Source organism: Colletotrichum siamense (genome assembly GCF_013390195.1).
Source record: "Colletotrichum siamense strain Cg363 chromosome Unknown KSG_Cg363_contig02, whole genome shotgun sequence".
NCBI classification, from domain to species: Eukaryota; Fungi; Ascomycota; class Sordariomycetes; order Glomerellales; family Glomerellaceae; genus Colletotrichum; species Colletotrichum siamense.
This window is the reverse complement of record NW_023501015.1, coordinates 3,225,917-3,242,202: the sequence shown is the minus strand read 5'-3', so window position 1 is coordinate 3,242,202 and position 16,286 is coordinate 3,225,917. Positions and strand designations below refer to the sequence as shown.

Below are 16,286 nucleotides of genomic sequence, written 5' to 3'. Positions count from 1 at the left end.
TGTGACGGACGTTTGCGGTTGGGTTCAACGGCTGAAATGCTAGTGATTTGAACTTTTTTCCCCTTTCGACACAACGGTTCGCCGACCGAGTCGCGTTGCGGTCAAACAGTGACTTCGATGTTTCGATGAGGCGGCTTTTGGAGCTAGTGTTAGGGCTTTGTTGAAATCTTGGTCATGAAGCCTCGGACGAGGTCGAGAACGGCAAATGGTAACGTCGTTCGCAGTGCAACCCGATCCTCCAGGATTGTATAAAAAGATATCTGAGGAAGGTTGATTCAGTCTTTGTACTGTTGGGTGGTCGGTGGTGGTAGTGGTGGTTGTGGATTCTCCCTCCTGGTTTCGAAGTCTCGTATTAAATTTTTCACTTTAAGGCGATGCGACGACTTTCCCCCTCTTAACACGACACTCGCGGCGCGCGCTCTCTCCCTCTCTCTCTCTCTCCCTCTTTCTGCCTTTAACCAAGCCGCCGATGAAAGTAGAGGGTAGGCAAGAGTCCTAGACGAACCCGATACAACGCAAGGCGAATGGGCGGGGGGTGTTGGGTCGATGTTGCGAAGGCGACGGTAAACGCGAAGTAGTGGCGAGTGCACTTCAGTGGTCCAAGACGGCCAGGCAGAGGTATGCAAACCGGGTGCAGCAGGCGCAACGGACGGGACGGAAAAGGCGTAGGAAAGAACAATAAAAGCGGCCGCAGTGGGCAGCGGGACAATATAAGCCAACCTTGGAACTTGGTAGGGAGTGGAGGCCTTTGGGACACCTGGTCGTGGTACGGGTTCTCTTCCAGTAATAGGGCCGGGATGCTAAGGCAGGAACAGGGACAGGAGCGACTGGCCAAGGGGCCTGCCCTTGCAACCTTCGACGCCCTGCCATGCGACGAGCAATTGACCTCAGCCGTGGAAGATTCACGAGGATGGGAGGGTGAGAGAGACATGGAAAGACGCGGAGGAGGGTGGGCAGGCACGTTGCGACATGGTACGTGCCCCAAGATACAGGGCATGGCGCATCAAACTGGAAAGAGACGAGGGTAATAAAACGGATCCCCCGCCTGATGACGCTAGACCTACTGGCGCTCCCGACGAGCGGCTGCACGCGTCATGATTGGACGATGCATCTTTGGGACGACGGCCTTCCAAGCATGCGAACACGATTGGTGGGGTCTTTCCCAAAAGTGTAATTTGGCAACCCCGACTACCCTGTCAACCCTGTGTGAAGCTTCTTCTTCTTCCTCTTTTCTTCCTTTTTTTCTTTTCTTTTCGGTGCTGTTCCCCTCTTCCTCTTAAATTCCTCTCTCTGCTGTCGTCGCGCCCCGTCTCTGTCTCCCAGCAAAACTCAAGGAAATCGTTGATGCGCCGCAAGCCCTGGAAAGTAGTGTGTACTGGATCAGGATACGGATACCGCTCTTCCCTTCTTCCCGTGCTCCTTTTATCTCGGTACTGTGTTCTGCCGTCTATCGCTCATCAGGGATCTGTGACTGGCGCTGGTAGGGGCAACGGTGCAATTAAGGTGCTGCAAAAGACGATGCTCGTCCGATGTTGCTGGATGAATGAGGAGCATACAGCAAGTGGTGGTCAACTTCTAGGTATCTGAGGTGCAGCTTGAGCCGCCACATTGTGGAGGAGCTCGCCTCCGGGTTGCATCCTCATTCCTTATCCTTACCCTCTTCGCTTCCCGTCATGACGAGACTCTCCCCCCCATCACCTCGGAACCAACCTCAGCATTTTAAGAAGTCGCAATGCAATGCGGGTACCGTGTGGTAAGGCAACGCCGAAACCCCCGGGAGCTTGAGTCGATTCGCCTCTCCACTGCTAATTCAACCTCTCGCAAGACCAAATAAGAGCAGGATCAACGGCAATGGCTCAGCAAGGAAAAAGCAATGTGAAGTCGAGGTAACATGTCCATAATTTCATAGCTTTGTTATGCGCCATGGCCCATGATTGACAAGCTGGACCTGGTGTTGGACCGTCGGCCACTACGGTGCACTAACACGACAAGTGTAACACACCATGCATACCATGCCATCCATACGTTAGCTTCGTTTTGTTACCTTCATTTCCCAGTCGTCCACTGATTGTGGCCAGAGACTGACCTTCTGGCCCTGGTTCTCCCTCTGCGCTCCCTCTACATATCTGGACTTGCCGCGACCACGAGCTCGTCCTGGTCCAGCACCTAGTCTCCCCGGCCTGTACCGGCCCCCAAGACCTCGGCGCCTGTGTCACCACCTAGGTTTATTATGTCCCTGCAATTGTATCACGTCTCCTCGCTACTTTCGGGCGAGACGAAAACATTGTAGCACCTGGTATCAACCCAATCCGAGTTCTCGAACCTGCCATACTACCTAAGTATATACTGGTAGTCGTGAAGCATTATTGGATCACGTTTTCTGCAAGACAGATGTCATATGCATCTGGCACCCTGGAGCCTGTGCTTTTGCAATTCGCGACTGCTATGCGGCGTCATTGAATGACACTGACCCTACGACAATGCCAGCGAAAGGCACCATCCTGTTTCCCCCCTTCTTCCAGGAAATCAAGCTGCGCAAAAATTCGAGACGATTCGCCCGCCTCAGTCAACCGCCCGGCGCCTGTGGCTGCCAACGCCAAGCCGGCGGGCCGACCTATGAACATGGGAGCCTAGGTACGCAGTACAGATAGACGGGAGAGTCCTGGCACAGATACCGGCACTGGCACTGAGTGGCTGGCACTGGTAGTGGCACAGACTACGGGCCCTTGATTCTGGGCGGTAGCCGTCTGATCCATTCCTACCTACCTAGGTACCTTACACACGTACCTATGTGGTGTTCACCGAACCCTCAGCTCTAGCTTGGATTGCGGCATGGCCAAGCACACTGGGCCGGGCACAACTTGCGGAAATGCGGCCAACGAGCGGCCCTATGGTAGCAATGTGAGTTGCAAGTTCAAAGGGATTGAAACAACCAGGGCGATGGGACGAGCGGCTTGATGAAGGTGCCTGCCTTACTGCGAGTTTCGAGACATTACAATAATCAGCCAATTGATCTATTGCAGGTTGCAACGCGTCGTTCCAAGATCCGCACAGATGTGAACTTGCTATCTGTATTTACACCCACTGCAAAACCCGTTGCTCCATCCACATAGAAAAGTCGTTTGGGCACCTCACAACCACGGAACCAAGCCGGGACAGGAAGGCCGCTAGCCTTGTTCTTACCCAGCATCCCGTTTTGCGATGTGATGGTTGGCCCTGCAGTTAAGACTTTTCTCGCCTTCATCCAACATGGGCCGGGCTAGGTTGCTCGTCCACCTCAATAAGATCCCACACCGACGGCTGACGGCTGTCATCGTCGACGTGGCTCGCCTGTCCACCGCCTGCCCACCGCCTGCCCACCGCCTGACAGCCTGCTCCGATCCGAGGACGGACCGCCAAGCTACAACCCACGATAGAGCTAGCGGTGTTCGTAGTCTCAGGTCAGTTCGCTGTCCGATGACCAATGATTCGATTCAAGGGACAGGGGTTCCCCCGTAGTCTCGGCAACAGTCTGGAGCCCTCGTCGAATGGCCGAGTCCCCTGTTGTTGCCCTCCCCTGCCATCATACGGACCTTGGTTGCCACCAACCAGACAGACTATCGTCTGTTGCTCGGGTTAAAGCAACCCATTGGCCGCATCGCGTCCCGTTTGTCAATCATATGGTACCTGAGAATGGCATTGACGAGACAATACGGATATGGCGATAAATTGATTCAACTCTACAAGGAAAGTACGGATACCTTCTCAGTGTAGCATATCAGCTTACCTAAGTGCATCCAATTTCTAGTCTTACCTTGCGGCTAAGGCACCTCTCGATGGCGAGAATGCCTTGCCCATTTGAAGTTGATCTTTCGCCGCGCGTAGCAGTAAGTTATTGATGGTTTGAATCTGGAGCGATGGAGGAGAGCGTCATCTTTTGAGGCGACTGCAAGCTCACACTGCAGTTTTGCAGTTATACGGAAGGTTAAGGCGGCAGCACAAATACTGACCGAACGCTCGCCCAACCACACCGCCACACTCGGCGCCACTCGACGAAGCCTGCCTAAAGATCAAGTTTCTCTTTTTTTCATGGCCTTTGCACCAAATATTGGCCCCGCAATCGTGGGGTCTAAGATACGAAAATAGAGTCTCCAGATCCCTCGCGGCGATCATGAGCATCGGGGTATTTAACAGACACCTGCGCCTGCGTCGAAATGCAGTTGCCAACTGTGCGGGTGGGCGCGGACGCTAGGAGCATGAAAGGATCGAAAAATCAGAGTCACTTTCGTGCTATCAGACTTTGCAATGGGAGAATCTTTCGGCAACACGGCTGCGTCCGTAGTACGGTGACAGAGCAATTTGCACCTGTCCCTTCGCACTTTTACCTTATCTTATCAAGTTGAAGTGGCACCTTGCCGAATTGACAATTTGGGTACCTATCCGTACAGCACAGTACATGCACCTAACTAGCGGGCCCGCCTTGCAACAGGCACCGGATGTGGTGGGTGCCCAACCAACGAAGCCAAACAGCTCATCCAGCGCTAGGTGGGAGTAATGCAGCCCGTTGCCCCGCAACCCGGGTGGGCAAAATAAACGCCTCGATTGCTGGTTGGGGGGCATCGCCACTAACACAACTCACCGCAACAGCCCAACCCACGTCACAATCACTGACAAACATCAAGCCCGGCTCTTACGACGTGCCCCATATCAACAGTCACCACCGACGCGACCTCAGTCCAGATCTTTGGCTGCTTTTGACTTACTTGACTCTGCTTCGCGCCTTGCTTCGCTAATTGCCTTTCTTCCCCTCTCGCGGATGTCACAGACACCCTTATGCTCTGCGAGTAAGACCAATTTGTGCGATTCAGCACGGCAGCAGCACCAGCTGCGCCATTCATCACCATCAGACACACCTAGTCAAACTCGTCATTAGATCCACATCGCACCGGCTTCCTCTCCATCCTCACACTCACATTCCACGACTTTACGACCTAACGATATTTCCCAATCGCCACACGTCTCTGGATTGAGTTCCAACGACCCAGACCCTGACTTCCAGAAGAATGGCTCCCGTCGAGCGTGAAGCTTCGAGGGACTCGGATCGCCACCTGAGACACCAACATTCAATGTCCTCCGATCAGGGCAGAGCTCTGGTTCCCATGTAAGCAACCAAAATACTGGCCTCCGTCACACCACTAAATCGATAACCTCCTCTGCTCTCTCCTGTCATGTGCTGGCCATGTCTGTCATTTGGCGTCGACTGATGAAAACCAGGTGGGATAGCTCAGATCCTGATAGGGCACCGCCGCCCCTGCCTCTCAACCCTCAATCGCCCAGCGTCGGCACTTCTAGGAAAGGAACTTCCAGCGCCATTCAGTCCGCCCATGCTGCTCTCACCGAGAGAGCGCGAGAGAGCGCAATGCTCCCTGCACCGCTGACCAAGCGGAACACCGACGGCTCGCCAGAGCGCTCCCTCATCAGAGGCTCCCAACACAAACGGATGCAGTCCCTTCAACCAGGAAGTGTCCGGGATCTAAGTCTGCTCTTGGAGAGTGGCCAGCAGTCGAATCCTCCATCCCCGACTAAGTCGCCCGAAAGAGCCCCGCGACCCTCAACGCCGGCGGCCAAGCGACGAGATAGCTTCTCTGACACAAGATCGGTGGAGAAAGAAGCCACAACCCCATCCTCGGCCCCAAGCTTGACACCAATCATACGGCCGGCTGTTAAGCGGTCACAGCAGAGCATCTTGGGGGAGAATACTCCGCCTCAGTCTGCAACAATGCTTGCCATCCAGAACATGCCGCTTCACGGCCCCAAGGAGCCCGAGGCTTCCTCCAACGGCTCCACAGCTCTTGTGAAGGCACCACAGTCAGTGGATGCTCTTTCTGGGCAGATCCTTAGCCTCACCAATATTGCTACTGCTCTTCAGAAAGACATGGCCCAGCTAAGCCGGCGAAGTCGTGACAATGCTACGGATCTGTTAAGTCTCAAAGAAGCGACAAAGGCAAGAGATGAAGACATCCGCAAGAGCTTGCGCGAACTCATAAACAATGCCCACGACTCGACGACCAGACCGTCTTCGCGGGACCCCTTCGCCAGCAGCCTCTTCCTCGACACCAAGTCCCATCACACTTCTCCTCCTGCGTCCAAAGCCGGCCGGCCGTTTTCACTTCCGAGGATACCATCACCAAACAGCTTCGCAGCATCAATCGACAGAGACAACTTGAGCACTCCATCGCTGTGCAACTCGGAGTCTCCAGCTTCAATGGCAATATTGGACAAGATCATCAGAGACATGGGCACAAAAGAGGGACATGACCTTCTGCTGGCTCGTCTCACTGACGTAGCAGAAAAGCTTGCCGGCGTTGCTCCAGCTTCCAAGGTGGATGAACTTATTCATCTCGTAAAGGCCAAGTCTGAGGATGCCGTCGCATCCCGAAGCAATGGCGGAAACGGAAATGGAAATGGGAACCGGCCTCGCCCAGCCGGCTTTGATGATGACGGCAACAGCACCGATTTTGACTTTGACCCCGGTTACGCAAGTCAGCTCACTCACAGATCGGAGCGGATATTACACAATGAGCCAACCTCGATGTCCGGTTCAACGCCCAACGGGGCGTCTGACTTGGTGAACGACGAGGTCCTCAGGATCATCCGTACCGTCAAGGATAGTGTTGCTCAAGGAGGTGGCCTCACCGCCGAAGTCAAGGCACTCGTCAGAGAGCTTCGCGGTGAAGTTCTAGGCATGGGACGAGAAATTGGTAGAAGACTGGACGAGGCCAATACACAAGCTGTGTCCACGGAGCCACCAGCAACCAATGAAGAGATGTCAAGGATTGTCCACGACGGCCTTGAACGGATGAGGGAGCATATGGACGAGGTACTCCGGGAGCACCGAAGACAGTCCGCCAATTCAGTCTCCTCCAGAGAAAGCGCAGTCGATTACCAAGAGATTTACAACGCCATGAGAGCGGCTCTGCGCGATTCACAGGCATCACAGCCCAAGGCTCCCGACTTGAGCCGCGAAGACGTCATCGACGCTGTCAGGAATGCCTGGGAGAATTACAAGCCTGAGGTTGAACATCAAGACCTTGGCCTCGGACGGGAAGAGATCCTGGAGTATCTCAAGGAGGGCCTTCAGGACTACGTCAAACTAGATCGGCACCCTGTGGGTGCTTCCAGGGAAGAGGTCTTCCAGGCAGTGGTCGAGGGCCTCAAACACTTTGTTCCACCCCGTGTTGACACCCCGGCCAGTCTTTCACGAGACGAGATCCTCGACGCTGTGCGTGAGTGTCTGGAGGAATTCGAGTTTCCTGCAGCCCCGTCGGCTTTCAACCAGGAACTCACACGTGAAGACATGATCCATGCTGTCAAGGAAGGCCTCAGCGGATACGATTTGCCTACAGCTGGCTCCCTTGTGCCTCATCAAACCAGTAACGATGAGATTGTGTCCAGACTGCAGGATATTCTTGACTATATGCGAGGAGAATTCCAAGCAGCATCAGAGGAGGCAAAGGACACCATGGCGGCTGGCAGCCGTGATACTGAGCAGCTTCTAGGGGCTACAAAGGACGGCCTGGACAAGCTAAGGACCGACATGCAGGAGTATATGACCCATCTCAGTACCACTACCGCCAATCAAGATGAGATCACGGACACCTTGCTAGGCACCCTGGATTCCTTCAGAGATGAAATGGCTGCCTTAGTTGATCGGGTTTCGAGCGACTCAAGGTCAACTATCGAGAACCACATGGAATCCCTTCGAGACACAGTCAACTCTTCTATGGTGCCTGTCACTCCCCAGATCAACCAGAAGGAGATCATCGAAGCAGTAAGAGACGGCGTGGACAGCGTGCGTGCCGAGCTACGCCGCCCATTCGCTGGTGTGACAGAGATCCTGGACGCTCTACATGACGGCTTAGCGGATTTGCGCATCAGCATCGAAAAGGTCGGAAACCGACCGGCAGATTTGACTGCCAACGACGAAATACTGGACGCTTTGAAATCTGGCCTCGACAGTGTTCGATCGGATATCGACAATCTTCGGGAGCATCAGGGCCAAAATGACAAAGCCTTGATGACGATGAACGATGGCGCGATTGTCCCAGCGATCGCAGATGCACTCAAGCAGGACGACATCAAAAATCTTGAGGTTCTGATTACCCAGCTGGGTGTTAAGGTTGAGGCCATAGAGCCAAACAATACTGAGCCAGTCTCCAAAGAGGATCTCTCGCATATGGAGGACCTTCTGCACTCTTTGCAGGAGTCCGCGTCCAAAGATGACATACTTCGTCTCGAGGACATGCTTCGGCTTGTTCAGGAATCCGTGTCCAAGGATGACTCGACCCGAATCGAGGAAGCCCTGCTTAATGCCCCGGGTTCTGTGCCCAAAGAAGATCTGGCACGTCTCGAGGAGGCCATTCTTAGCATCCAAGAATCAATCAACCAGGAATCGGTCAAGACGAAGAGCAGCGATGCACCTAACCCAGCTAGCGCCGAAGCCGCTTCCAAAGAAGACGTGCAAGCCATCGAAACCATCTTGCGCAATACCAAGGGCCGCCTAGACGACCTCATCGACGGCGAACAAGCAGTGCGGAAGGAACATCTCGACAGTCTGGAAAACATCATCCTGGAGACTAGGGAAACAATCAACCTACTTACCACTCAGATGGACGCCCTTTCTCAGAAGGACGACGTTACGCGTGTCGAGTCACTGGTCACGCAAGTCGCTGCGGGCTTTGAGGAGATGAAAGAGAGTGCATCGAAACAGCTGGAAGACCCCGAACGTGTTACCAAGACTGATGTTGACGCTGTTGAGGCGGTTTGTCTTGACATAAAAAATGTTTTTGACCAGATGCTCAAGACGGACCTGGCAGCGCTCGCAACCAAGGAGGACCTGGAAAAGACAGCAACAGCACTGGAGGAGCTTAAAGCACCCGTCGAGAGCCTGAAGGCTCCCCTCAACGAGCTCAAGACCCCTTTGCAGGAACTTAAAGTCCCCTTGGAAGAGCTGAAGACACGACTGGACGGTTTGACCGAGTCTCATGCTAAGGGAAGTGAAGAGCGCCAGGCCGAGATCGTCGGTGTTGGTGAGAGAGTCTCAGAGGTCAAAACATTCCTTGAGGAGTTCCAGACTTTGATGAAAAGCAGGCTTGAGGATGGAGTCACCGGAGTTGAGACTCTTGCCAAGCTCATCGAGGGTGTTTCAACCACAGTTAGCCAGAACGCTTCTATCGGACAGGAGCTGAAGGATCTTTCTGACACAATGAAGATGGAATTCGAGGAGTCCAAGGCAGGCGTAGTTGGTGCCAAGTTAGAATCGGATGAGAAGTTCCAGCAGACGACGGAAGCCCTGAGTACCAAGATCGACGAAAGGGTCGCGGAACTGATGACCAAATACGACGAATTCCAGGCAACTCTCGAAGACCGAACGAAGGCGGGAGAAGCTCACGATGCCGACACGGAGGCGGCTGTTCTGGGAACCAAGGCCGTTGCGGAAGACCTCAAATCGCTTGTTGACACGTTGGGTGCGGCCGTGACCGATTCAATGGAGAAGATGGAAGAGGCATCCAAGACTGTATTTGACAGGGTGGAGAATCTCATGGCCAAATCTGACGAGAACCATACGGACGACAAGGCCGAGCATCAACAAACCCGTGATCACCTGAAGCAGGCCATCGACGCTGTTGAAGGTCTCCAGGGACAAGTTGGCGAAGCACAGCCGCAAATCCTTGAGGCTGTCAAGCACGTCCTCGCCATCGTCGGCCAACACTACGATTATGCCAAAGCTTCGGCCACTGACATTCAGCAACTGATTGAGGAAGCGAAACCACCCGAGCACGCGCTTCTGCCACCACCAGAGAAGTACTACGACGATACCGTAGTGCTCGAAAAGCTCGAAAAGTTGGTCGAGCACACTTTGGTCCCGTCCGAAAAGTACGACGATACGCCACTCCAGGAAAAGCTCGACAAGATCGTTGAACATACTCTTATGCCCATCGACAAGTACGATGACACAGTTGCACAAGAGAAGCTCGACAAGCTTGTGAAACATGTCTTGGCGCCTGTCGACAAGTATGACGACGCAATTGTTCAGGAGAAGCTCGACAAGCTTGTGGAGCACGTCTTGACGCCTGTCGACAAGTATGACGACGCAATTGTTCAGGAGAAGCTTGACAAGCTCGTGGAGCATTCGCTTGTGCCGGTTGAGAAGTATGACGACACAGTCGTCCAGGAGAAACTGGATAAGCTTGTAGAGCATTCACTTCTGCCGGTCGAAAAGTATGATGACGCAGGCGTACATGAGAGACTCGAAAAGCTTGACATTGGACAGACTGAGAAGATCGACATGCTTCACATGGGCGTCAGTGAAAAGCTTGACAAGCTTGACGTAAGTGTCGGGGAAAGGCTTGACAGTTTCGACGTAGGTGTGGGCGAGAAATTTGACAAGCTCGATACCGGCATGAACGACAAGCTCGACGAGCTTAACACCGGCATAAGTGAACAAATCGGGAAGCTCGATTCAAGCATCAATGAAAACATCGACAAGCTGGACCTAGGTATGAGCGAGAAACTCGGGAAGTTTGACATGGGCATGATTGAGAAGCTCGACAAATTTGATGCTAGTATGGGCGAGAGATTCAACAAGCTTGACGCGGGTGTGAACGACAAACTCGACAGGCTCGTCGAGCACTCTCTCGTTCCTATTGAGAAGTATGACGACAGCCCCGTACACGAAAAGCTCGATAAGCTAGTTGAGCATGTATCAATTCCGGTTGAGAAATACGATGACACAGCTGTTCATGAAAAGCTTGACGAACTCGTCGACCATAGTCATGCAGCGGAGAAGGCTTTTGCTCAGCTTGACACACTCGAGAAGGTCCACCAACAAGTCCTTCAGACTGCTGCGGACATCTCACTCTTCCTGGCAAACCAGACTAAGAAAATTGCAGACGAGGACGAGGACAGAGAAAAGACACTGAACGAGGTCAATCTTGCATTGGAGCGCCAGCTAGCCCTCAAGGAGCAGATCCAAGAAAACCTGCTTGACCTCAAGCAGGAAGAGGAGCGACTCAAAGCATCAGTGCTTGGACTCAGGACTGAGCAAGATGGCTTGATACGGCAAAAGACAAGGCTCACCGCTGACGTGTCGTCTCTCGAGACAGCTCTACATTTGCGCCGGGAAGAGCTCCACGACATGGAGACTCGCGCCGAAGGGTTGGAACGCCGGATTTTGGAGGGCGTCATGGATCATTCCCGCATTCTCCTTATGTCAAAGGCAACCAAGGGACGTGACGCTATGAGCCGGAAACGTGTCCAGACCCAGAAGTCGGGCCAAGACTGCGGCGTCAACGAGAAGATTTCATCACCCACAGTCAATTTGGCTCTCTCTGCCAAACGGAGTCTGAAGCCGCCAACCCAGACGGGAACCGCGCGTCGCATCCTGTCGCTCAGCCAGATCACAAACAACGTGCCAACAGGAGGTGTTAAGCGCAGTCAGAGTGTCAGGACTGCTGGCGCTGGCGGTAAGGGTCTTCGGAAATCTAGCTGGGCAGGCGGCTTTGCAAAGGGCTATGGAGAGTTGGACAAGGAAAATATGCTGAAGGAGACAGAGGAGGAGAACCTGCCGAGCCCGGCGCCACGTGAAGATGCCATCGTCGTAACAGAAACCATGTTGGGCAGCGACGATACGAGCGATACTGAAACTTTGCGACGAAGCAGCCGTGGTACGACGGTTGTTACGGAAGGCACGGAAACCTGCAGCGGGGATGGCGATTATTCGCATTTCAACGACAATGTCCGAAGCGACCCACAGAGCGACTGGGTGGAGAGCGGCGTGAGCTCAACGCTGGGCGACGAGACGCCAGCAAATGAGGCCACAGTACTCGCGGAACAATGAGAGCGCAACCTGATTTCGCTACGGTGTTGCTACGGTCTAATTATGGCGACTATGGAACCTGCCGTCATTTCAATTCTTGCATCCTGCAAGGCTTCTGGCACACTTTGTAAGAGATAACAGTCGGCTGCTTGCTTGTCTTGTATTTGTCTTCTGCATCGTGGATGATCCACTCCGCAGGTAAAGTTTGTTATCGTATTACTAGTGAGATGCGGAAATAGCCATCATCTTTTCTCCTTCCCAGTTCGTGACCATCACTTCTTTTTTTCGGTATGTCAGTGTTTGACCTGAATATGACCCCGCCTGTTGAGCCCGACCATGGCTAAGGTAGTGATTGAATGAATCTCTGGTGTGATGGTTATAAGGGGCAATGTAATGCGAGCTAGCCTAGCCAGTCAACGTACGTACGGTCACAACGACGAAACATTCTCTCGCACAATCTTCTCCTTCCCATCCATCCATGGACGTAGGCAAGCCGGAATAACAACAGACATATCCTTCTCATCCCATCCCACCTCCAAGAGTGCCGCCAACACTCTTGGAATAGCGAGGGCGGTCCCGTTGACGGTCCACGGGAACGTGAGTTTACCGTTAATCTTGGCCCTGGTAGCAAGTCGTCGGGTCTGATAGTCGGTGCATATGCTAGCAGAAGTGACTTCGCCCCAACCGCCATTCAACTCTTGGCGAGATGGGAAAAATGCCTCCATGTCGCATTTCCGAACGGCCGAAGCACCGAGGTCGGCAGTGGGCATTTCGAGGACGCGGCAGTGCAAGCCAAGGGAACCGAGAATCTCCGTCTGAATATCGAGCATTTCCTCAAAAACATCACCCGTTTCGTCGGCGTCCGGGCTTGTCCAGGCAAACATCTCAACCTTTGTGAACTCATGAACACGGTAAAGTCCCTTGGTGTTGGCACCGCGAGCACCGGCCTCGGCTCGGTAGCATCGGGAGACGGCAACCCTCTTCATTGGCAACTCCGAAGCGTCCAGCGTTGTGTCTGATTTCATAGCGGCAAGAGGAATTTCCGAAGTGCCGGCAAGACTGAGCTCCGGCTTGCCCCTTTCTACGTCGTCCTGAGATTGTGCGAGGGCATAGATTTGCTGCTCGCCATTCTGGTCTCGCGGTTGAAACCCGCATGCCGAGGCCATGTGACTGTAGACGATACTCGGCGGTGAGACTTGGCGCCAGCCGTGCTTGGTAGCTACAGCCAAAGCGTACTGAACGAGAGCTTGCTCTAGTTGTGCCGCCTCGTCCAGGAGATAATACCACCCCCATCCTGAGGTGGTGCCGCCGGCGGCAAAGTCAAGTAAGCCGAGTTCCGATCCGATGTGGATGTGAGACCTCCAGACTGTGTCAGACGCACTAGAGGGCTCAATAGGATGGTCATTTATGTAGCTTAGCAACAGCGGTTCATCGCCAACAGGAGTAACCTCGCTGGTGAGGTTTGGAATACCCAGAGCGAGGCTTTCCATTTCTTCGACCAGCTTCGCCTCATTCTGCTCGACTACCGACAAACTTTGCTTCAGCAACCGAGCTTCTTCAAGAAGTTGTCCACGAGACATATCCTTCAAGGTGACGAAGTCGGCATCGTCGCGGACGGAGGCGGGATTGGCGATCTGACGACGGAGGAGATTGGACTTTTCTCGCACGGCCCGGCTGTCTTTCTGAAGAGCCTGCCATTGTGTGAATATTTCGTTGATGCGTGCCGGGCTCTTGCTCTGGACAGCGTAGTTCCGGTCGAGACAATTTTTTTCAAAAAGACTTGGATTTTCCCGGATACGCCTAATGTCGATAATCGGCTTGGGCGCAGTAGGTGGCCGCTTTATATCGGCGAATGCGCGAGCAAATGTGCGACTAGTGACGATGCCGTTCGTTTGCGCCGGAGACGATGGTCGAGATGACAGCTTCACGGCCCTGGGCGAGCGATGCGTCAAACTTGGAAAGTTTCTCATGTCGTCTGGTTGAATTTGGCGTGACTAACAGAGAGTTCTCTACTTCAAGTTAAATTATTTGATGCATCATCCGAGGTCGAAGTATAAGGTGATGTTTCTCGAATCGGTTATAATGGTATCTATATTATGCATTCCCGTTTGCCGCTTAATGCAATATACGAAAGGTTCTTTCTATGCTGACGAAAACTAAATACTTTTTTGTTCTCCCATCTCTCTCTTCTTTCGAATGTGCATACTCATTCAAACTCCCATGCTTTTGGGGTATTATTCCTGGGCTACAGTACATGCCTGCATACTTAGAGTCTACATATCGTTAGGTCTGTTATGAAAGGTTTGTTCCGCTGAGACGATTCCGTTCTCCTTTGACAATGCATTTCATCAGTGTTCTGCTCAACTCTGGAGCTCCGTGTCAGACAGCGCCCCACGCCCCCAGCGTCCAGTTTGCTATGCTCCCGCCAGTAGCTCCTCGCATCAAGCCCCCTGGTCCCATGCTTTGCCGCTGTTGAGCCTTGACATCGATTTCGTTAGGCCGCGAAGCACCGTTGACTCCATGTTGTATCCAAAGCTCGCGATCAATGTTTGCCATCGCTGCGACCTTCAGCTGGCATGTCAAACTGGCGCCTCCCCATGGTCCAAGCGACTCTAAAGATCGAAGTTGGCCTTGTTTATTTGGATATGTGTTGTCGCGCTTTCTAAGTGAGTCCTCGATGATGTCTGCGGCATCTCGAGAAGCGTTATGTGCCGAGTCTGATTTAGTTTCTGTCAGTTCCTCTTCCAGCACAACCTCTGTTGGGCCACTGGTAGTCTGCCGGTACGTGGCTCTCCGTAGCCGCGAGTTATTCTTGTAATTTGCCGGTGCCTGGCCTTGGATAGGATCCCATCCGCGCTCTTCAACGAGGTGCAGCAGCTCGTCAAATATTCTGCGTCGTAACCCAATCACTCTGGAACAGCCACCAATGAAAATAATGCGAGACATGCAAACGGCCCGAGCGTCGATAGGCAGCCGCAAGAGATGCTGGTGAATGAGCTGGTGAACTGGTATTTCGTCGTCGTCGAAGCTGCTACGACAGAATTGCGGCGCAAAAAAGGTAGTCTCACACGGATCGGATAGTTGCTGGAATGGCACAGTCAAGGTCACAGATGGACTAATAGACAGAACCGGAATCTCGACGTTTCCCTTCGATTGCTGAGGAACCGTAGGCGATGGTGGTACCGACTCATCCTGCTCCTCGACTGTGGGCAAACCCTGTCCGTGGTGTTGACGTCGCCTTTGCTCTGCCGCCAACACACGGTCGCTATCTGATTGACGACACCAGACCATACGACGTGCCACTTCTTCACACTCCTCAAAGCTCACTGAATGTTGGCCATGTTCTTTTTCTTGGCGTATTCTTTGTGATTGGGCAGGATTTTCTGACAAGGCAGCCTGGATGAGGTTGTGCACTTCATCAACCAGCATCTTGCCTCCGCGTACGGTCCGCGTTGTACGGATCTCGCGATATTCGTACACACTCGTCACTACCGTTTCTGCCCAGCCGAGGTCCACAACCAGCGCAGATCGAGCACCAGCTCCAATGGCAGACGTCACCGCGGTAGACATGAGCGAAACTGTTGGTGCTTGGAAACGGTGGAAGAGAACATCGAGGGCAGCTCCGAGGAGCGGCAGAGGTACCGATGAGGAAAGGACAAGGGCAGTCCTACGAGGTCGCGAATCGATAAGGAGGAACCTGGGTAACACAAGTAAGCAACGAGCCAGAGAAAGCAGCGGGTGGCAGCGGCTTGATACTTGGTCAGGGCTTCTCGAATAGCCCGATCAATCTTGTCTTCGACAAGACCCAGGTCTGTTAATCGCAAATCGTACTGCCAGAGCTGATGATCATTACCCCAGGCCTTGCCTCTCTGGCGTCGTCTCCAGTCATCTTGGTGGTCTGGGTCCCAGGCACGGTAATCCCCAACCCGGCGTTGCTCTTCTGGTCCGAGTGAGATGATCGCCTTGGGTGTTGGCTCACCCGCAAACCCAAGTCTGATGAATCGAGATCCTAGTTCAATTACTATGATATCTTCCTCAGCTCGTAAGCTAGACGGCGAGCCAAATGTAGACGATACCGTGCGGGACGGCGTATGCGGGCTGAGAGGGCCACCAAGACTGGAGCCGCCACCAGTCTCGGTCCGAATGTTCGAAACGGATCGATGGGCAAGACTTGGGCCTGCACTAGACGACATATTGTCAGTTCCGGCAACGTACTCTTAATGATGTCGAACGCCAAAAGATATGCGCAACGGAGCGCTTCGTGCCTTGCAGGTACGACTCCAGGCAGTGGGGCGGGCTTAGGTAAGTTGGCGGAGCTGGCACTTCAGCAACACTATGCCCGCACCCTGGCACCTCAAGGCGCGGGGCCACTGACTGCAAGCCCGGTGGCCCGATGCCTGCACTAGCGCATCCCCGGCCTCGCTAAGTC

The 16,286-nt window shown here is 53.6% G+C and overlaps 3 protein-coding genes across 3 annotated transcripts; 1 reads left to right on the top strand and 2 right to left on the bottom strand.

Moving 5' to 3' along the window:
• Positions 1-5,042: 5,042 nt before the first annotated feature.
• CGCS363_v002819 (uncharacterized protein) lies at positions 5,043-11,878 on the top strand (the record flags this gene model as incomplete). Its single annotated transcript, XM_036634668.1, has 2 exons — positions 5,043-5,140; positions 5,254-11,878. 2 exons carry the CDS (start codon positions 5,043-5,045, stop codon positions 11,876-11,878), a joined length of 6,723 nt encoding a protein of 2,240 aa, XP_036499204.1.
• A 407-nt stretch (positions 11,879-12,285) lies between these two features.
• On the bottom strand, positions 12,286-13,827 carry CGCS363_v002818 (Serine--tRNA ligase; the record flags this gene model as incomplete). The annotated part of the gene is made up of 1 exon (XM_036634667.1): positions 12,286-13,827. The coding sequence occupies one exon, from the start codon at positions 13,825-13,827 to the stop codon at positions 12,286-12,288; it is 1,542 nt and encodes a 513-aa protein (XP_036500297.1).
• Positions 13,828-14,236: 409 nt separating this feature from the next.
• Actr10 (Actin-related protein 10) lies at positions 14,237-16,050 on the bottom strand (the record flags this gene model as incomplete). Its single annotated transcript, XM_036634666.1, has 2 exons — positions 14,237-15,554; positions 15,614-16,050. The coding sequence occupies 2 exons, from the start codon at positions 16,048-16,050 to the stop codon at positions 14,237-14,239; spliced, it is 1,755 nt and encodes a 584-aa protein (XP_036499180.1).
• Positions 16,051-16,286: the final 236 nt, after the last annotated feature.